This window comes from Drosophila rhopaloa, unplaced genomic scaffold (assembly GCF_018152115.1).
Source record: "Drosophila rhopaloa isolate 14029-0021.01 unplaced genomic scaffold, ASM1815211v1 contig_2, whole genome shotgun sequence".
NCBI lineage: Eukaryota > Metazoa > Arthropoda > Insecta > Diptera > Drosophilidae > Drosophila > Drosophila rhopaloa.
Window position 1 is genome coordinate 21,128,662 of NW_025335083.1, and position 6,141 is coordinate 21,134,802.

The 6,141-nt window shown below is 40.2% G+C and overlaps 3 protein-coding genes across 3 annotated transcripts; 1 reads left to right on the forward strand and 2 right to left on the reverse strand.

Annotated features, from left to right (window-relative positions):
- Nucleotides 1–862: 862 nt before the first annotated feature.
- Nucleotides 863–2,117, reverse strand: LOC108038224 (mucin-7). Its single transcript, XM_017114974.2, has one exon. It carries the CDS (start codon nt 1,939–1,941, stop codon nt 934–936), a length of 1,008 nt encoding a protein of 335 aa, XP_016970463.2. The 5' UTR covers nt 1,942–2,117; the 3' UTR covers nt 863–933.
- A 703-nt stretch (nt 2,118–2,820) lies between these two features.
- LOC108038218 lies at nt 2,821–4,805 on the forward strand. Its single transcript, XM_017114968.2, has 3 exons — nt 2,821–2,912; nt 2,980–3,111; nt 3,326–4,805. The coding sequence occupies exons 1-3, from the start codon at nt 2,852–2,854 to the stop codon at nt 4,801–4,803; spliced, it is 1,671 nt and encodes a 556-aa protein (XP_016970457.2). The 5' UTR covers nt 2,821–2,851; the 3' UTR covers nt 4,804–4,805.
- A 60-nt stretch (nt 4,806–4,865) lies between these two features.
- LOC108038219 (ER membrane protein complex subunit 5) lies at nt 4,866–5,494 on the reverse strand. Its single transcript, XM_017114969.2, has 3 exons — nt 5,330–5,494; nt 5,207–5,259; nt 4,866–5,138 (listed from the first exon to the last, which is right to left on the reverse strand). The coding sequence occupies exons 1-3, from the start codon at nt 5,409–5,411 to the stop codon at nt 4,944–4,946; spliced, it is 330 nt and encodes a 109-aa protein (XP_016970458.1). The 5' UTR covers nt 5,412–5,494; the 3' UTR covers nt 4,866–4,943.
- Between the last annotated feature and the right edge of the window lie 647 nt (nt 5,495–6,141).

Sequence of the window (6,141 nt, forward strand, 5' to 3'; positions counted from 1 at the left end):
CAGTAGTTACTGAAATTTTCCTAATTTCGTTATCCTGGCTAACAATTTCAGGCCAATGTGTTGAGAGTATGGTGTTTTTATTATTAGTCACATTCATAGTATCCTTGTGATCATGGTCCTGGGCTTTTAAAAACCGGAGTAAAGTGACTAAAATAACACACTTAAAGAGCAGCAACATTTGTATTAGTCGATAGAGTTCTATCCCCAATTTTGAAATCCTTTTTTTTCTTCCGCTTTCCTTTCAGTTTTCCCAACAACTGATTGAATAAAACGCTTTAGAGGACTGGTTAACTCCAATCCATTTAAATAAAATGGTTTTTGAAGCTCAAGGGGATGTTATATGCATTTAATGGTCGATCCCTTTTCCCTTCACCATTAAAAGATTGCTAAATAATTGATGATGACGTCCACATCATCACTTATGTAAATTACATACTACTAATTATATTGTCAAACTTATTGTTGAACTTTCAATATGTTTAGCTCATTAATATGGCGTTGAAACGATCAAATTGTAAGTGTTTCGAAAGTATGATTTAGATTTGATACAGCATTTAATAATAACTAATTTTACGATGAAAACACAGAAGTGAAAGCCAGTTTCAATCCAAATGTCTTTTAAAATTTGTTCAAGCTAAGGATAATTAGTAAATATTTTATTTGAAAATATATTTACCAGTTCCACATATTCTGTGTATTTTAAAGACAAAAGCTTTTATGCATTTTTAAGTTGCAAAGCGGTAAATATTACTAAGCAAACCAATCAACATTAATAAACTTATGTATTTTATAGATAAAATAAAATTATCTAGACAGACTGCCGATCTAATCTGCCATGTTCATTATTAGTCACACATATCGATTTTTAAGTGCGCCAAGCTTTATTAACTTTTTAATTGTTTTGATGACTCAGAATTGCGTGGGTGGGAGTTTTTAATAAAGCACCTGCCAACTGAATAAATAGATGCTCCAGATAAGGAGAGGGGCTACCAGATGATGAGCGGCAGCTGCAGAGCCCAGCGACTGCTCAAATTGAGTCATATTATGAACATTGCAATGGTTTTCGTAGCAGGTGGGGCACAGTTCCTTATTTTTATCGCAATAGACAGATAAAGTATCTAATTCGGATATGCAGCCTCGACTTATATAAATCTTTTTATCCGGAGTGACATTAGGATCTCGAACAAGAATGGTACGGCATCCATTATTTTTCCCCGGTATCGGTGGGCAGTTTGCCTTAGGCAGTTCCTTAGTTATATTGTTGCAGAACATGCAGGAATAACAGCTCAACATAGAGAATACTGGGTTGGGAATTGGGGGCGTAGCAGGTGTTAGGGTTCCAGGTGTGGTTGGGGCTGTGGTGTGATCTTGGTGACCAGGTCCATCACCCTGATAGTCGGGCGATCCTCCCGTTGATATTTCAGCAGTTTCGTTTGCGGAATGGGATTCCTCCATTGGTTTTTTAGGCATTTCGGGATCCGCTTCTAAAGATGGTTCTTCAGATACCGTAGGTATCTGGGAGGATGGGTCTGAATGGTCCGATGTTTCCGTTTCTTTATCTGATTCAGAAGTTTCTGGTGGCGGAGAAGTACTGGTAACTTCTTTTTCCGGCTCTTTTTTATCCTCTTCTGGTTTGGGATCATCCAATGAAGCCCCTTCAGAGGGTTTATCCTCTGCGTCCATATTTGTTTCTCCTGAATGATGTTCCATTTCTCCTTCAAATGGTATATTTTGTTGAATTATGGACGTTTCCACAGGCTCTTTGTCAACAGCAGGCATATCTGTTGTGCCCATAAAAGACGGACTTTCTTCATTCTTTTCTGGGCGTTCACCTTCTTCGGCTACACTTAGGCTGACCTCTTGTATATTGTCCTCCTGGGCCCTGCTCCATTGAAGTAGAGCAGTCATGGAAATCCAGATAACCAGCAGTCGCATCCGCATTGTGGTTACTGATCGGTTGAAACTTCGCAGAGCTTATGACTTTAATGGAGAAATAAATCTTCCACTGAACCCGCTGAGTGGATGGGCTTATCAGATCTGTATCTCTTGTTATCGTTTTATCCCCGCGCTGAAGAGCTCGGCAAATAGCAATATTTGTTCTGTACTCGCTACCGATGAGTTGGCTTTTCCCGACCTTTCCCGCGGTTGTTTAGCTCTAAACTGAGAACGTTGGTCATTAAACCGCCTGGACATACCATATGTGTACTAGAATCCGCTGATTGTCACGCAATTATCTGGTCTCTAAATTAAATCGATATCGAGGGGGGAAAGACATTGGTCGCGGAACCCTTGACCCACGCATTTGAGTCGCTCCCGACAATCCTGCAACAAATGCGAGCCCCTAAATTATTGATGATGTGAACCTTTCGATGGAACCGATGGGACACTCCGATAATGGGGTCAAGGCACAGACCATATTATGGTTATGTCATTTTTGGTCATTATGCATATGCTTGAAAAAAGCCGAGGTAAATATACCCGTACAACTGATGTGTGGGAAAGGTTCAGCACAAAATGTGCTCCAATTATTATATTATCAAACGATTGCATATTTTGGTACACATTCCGATGTTATGACCCGTTCAAGATACTTTTTTTATGAGTAATCCTTAAGTAAATGAGATAAAGTATTTTATTTTGAAATCCATTAAAAGGCAAATACTTAAATAATTAAAATTATTAAGTTGACTATAACCCTCTTTTGGAAATGGACTTTTTCTAGCTTATCCTTATCACCATTTCAACTATATCAACTCTTTGTTATATTGTCTGATAAGTCATAAACAGATTATGGATTTCAATGGGAAAACAAAGGTGCAATTTTAGTTTACATTCTTTATGAGCTGTCAAAATGCTTGGACTGCAGACGCCTCGTCATCTAATCCTTCTTCTCCTGATCGTCCTGTTAACAGGTGAGACAATTGCCATTTCTCCCAGAAATAATGCGTAGCTAAGCTTTGAAGGGGTTTCCAATAATAGGCCGTAGTACTGCTATTGTATGCTATAAATGTGATTCCATTGCCCTGCCGGAATGTTCCCAGACCCTCGGAGAGGTGGGAGTTCTTCCCTACGTGGAATGCCCGACGCAGCTGACGTGTGCCATGTCCATTGGTGAGTATTTACCTATATAAGTCTCAATTGAAATCTGGTTAGTACTTTCAAAGAATGAATTTTGCATTTCATTGATGTTTAATAAGTTAAGTTTAACTGATATTTTAAAATAGGTATTCAAGCTATAAAATTATTTAAAATACTTTTTTATTCTGTAATATCTCAAAATGATTGTATTTTTATAACCAGACGTAATCTGATTCCCCTCTTTCAGTGGACTCCATTACATATCGTGGGTGCGGAGCCGAAACCCCAACCACAGGAGCCACTTACTCGAAGAGTTGTTCCTCGAACCTGTGTAATGCCGGTGTCTATCCCCCGGGGCGCCTCAAGTGCCATCACTGCGCTGGACAGGATTGCGTGGCAGCACCAGGTGCAAAACCAAAACCCTGTCGCAATCACTTGGAAGAGGATCAGTGCTACACGGATGTTATAAGTTCATCCGAAGCATACAGAGGTTGCGTTTCCGAACAGAATCACACGCTGTCCAGTGCCGCCAAGCTGTGTGAAATAAATGGCTGCAATGAGGAACAGGGAGCTTGGACACAGGTTTGCGCCGCATGCGATTCTGCAGACGCCAGGGGCTGCAAGATGGACCTCTTCCAGGTGAACACCGGCAGGTGCAATGTGACGCTGTTTGAGGAATGCCAGCAGGAGGTTCTGTTGGGTGAGGAAGAGGACAAGTACTGCTTTAGCCATCGGAGATTAAGCCGCGTGGTTAGAGGCTGCTCTCAGACAATACCAGCAGATCTGGTACCCTATAAGGAGGAACTGGAAAAGTGTAGAACTAGTGACTACTGCAATGCTGGCTGCATTACCCGGCAGAAGTGTTTGACCTGCAACTCTCTGGATCAGGAACTTTGCAGAACGAATGTGACAGCCATAAGTAACACCACTTGCGGCTCCGCCGAGGCATCCTCCTGCTTCACCTGTGAGTACTCCAACTGGAGTGTACAAAGAGGATGTGGAGCTGCACCCATAAATCCCGGAATCCTCAACTGCTACGAATGCGATGAAAAAGATGGATGTAATAATAAGGATTTCACACGCTGCTATCAATGCAGTACGGATCAAGCTGGAGCAGGCTGTGCAAACTGGGAGAGACCAGGGGAAATATTCATCGAGGAATGTGTTGAGCCAGCAACTTCTTGTCTCACGGTTTCCTATAAAAACGGTACCACCTCGAGAGGTTGTCAAAAAGCCGATTTCAACTGTACTTCAGAAAATGCAGCCAACTGTCGTTCATGCCTAGGAAGCTTCTGCAATAAAGGAGCCTTTCCGGAGGAGCGTCTCTGGTGTCATCAGTGTGAAGGAGTGCAGGATTGTGAGGAGATATCTAGTGGACAAACTGCTATACCTTGCCCCGTTCAAGCAAACGAACCAGAGGACTTAAAAGAAGCCTGCTTGGAGTATTTCGACACCCACAGCAAGCAGATCGTAAGAGGATGCCGTTCTAATCCGGAGCTGTACTATGAATGCCTATTAAGGAGTAACCACCATGATAGTTGCCGCATTTGTCACGGTCAAGCCTGTAATAATAGTCCTGGAAAAGAGTTGAGAGCAGGATATGAGCTAGAAACCAAAGCAATGGCATTGCTACAGGCCAGAAGTTCCTCAACATCCTTAAAAAATTCCAAAGTGGGTTACGGAATATGGCCAATCTTGAGCGTTATTTATGTGCTAACTTTCTGAATTTACACAAAAAAAATGCATGCCACAGGATTATTTACAATCCTCTAATGATTTCAAATTGGTTGTTCTTTAGCGTTATTTATCTTGTAACTTGTGGAGACTATAAATAAAAGAAGAGCAGAACTTGAAAGAATGACCTCTTATTCCGGAGGCGTGTAGCCAGGGTTCAAGGCACGACCGCGGTGATTAAATGAATAAAACGATGGAAAGTTGCCCAAGGTGTCCCACGTTTTCTGCTGCATATCCACGGTGGCGCGAATTTCCTTGAAGTTGCCCACTACCTCGATGATATTGTAGATCACAATCACCAAACTGATGACGGTCTGCAGGATAATCTGATGATTGTCAAGGGAAACGATGCATTAGTTAACCACAGTAATACCTTAAACTAGTAAATACTCACATCTAAGGGAAGGCTAGTCCATTCCTGTTCCGTCAGCCTCAAATAAGTGCGATCTGTGGAATAAATTTAGCACCTTCAATAGCGGTCCAAAGTTTATTTACAAATTGTTAGTCAGAAACTTACGGTGGGCAGCCGAAAATGCGGCGTGAGCCAAGCTGGCAAATCCGGCAATCAGCAAAAGCTTATTGAAAAATTTACTGCCCATTTTTTATTGAACAATTACAAACTACAATCGCAGGCCGAACTATTTTCTATAAAATTTTTGCTAATTTACAACTGCGGGCACACCTAGCGATGGAGCATTAGCCGATAGTTAAGGGTTGCCTTAGTGCCTTACAATCTATATCGATATTTTTCTAAAGAAATAAATATAATAAAAAAAATAAAATTATAATAAAAAATTTTATGAATTAAAAATGTACTTTAAAAATTTTTACGCAATTTTGTAAATTACTAATTAGGCAGCGTGGGTGTTGGCATCAACTCTGCAAGAGCTGTGTTAATTAAAAAAGAAATTGCATCAAAAATTGCCCTGTTTTCATTCGGTTAATGTCGTGAATGGGCATTTTATATTAAGTTTTATTTTAATTAAACATTCTGACAATACAAGCTTTTGCATTGACGGTTAATAGAATGGCTTAGCGCGCATATTGCCCAAATTTCTGTAAAGGGAGCAATTATCAAAATTGTAAAGTCCCGATTTCTCTAATGAAGTTTTTAAATACTCGTAGACCTCCAACATTCCCAAATCTTATATATTTCTTTTTTTTAGTTTTTGCATTTAAAAGTTTTGTATTACTTGTCTAAATAGCGAGAAAATCAAAAATAAAACAATCCTTATGTTCCAAATTCCACAGTTCCCTGAAGAGTCTGTAGTATATTTGAACGGTCTTGTAGCGTTTGAGTCTTCTGTGTTTTGTAAAATATTTAGTTAT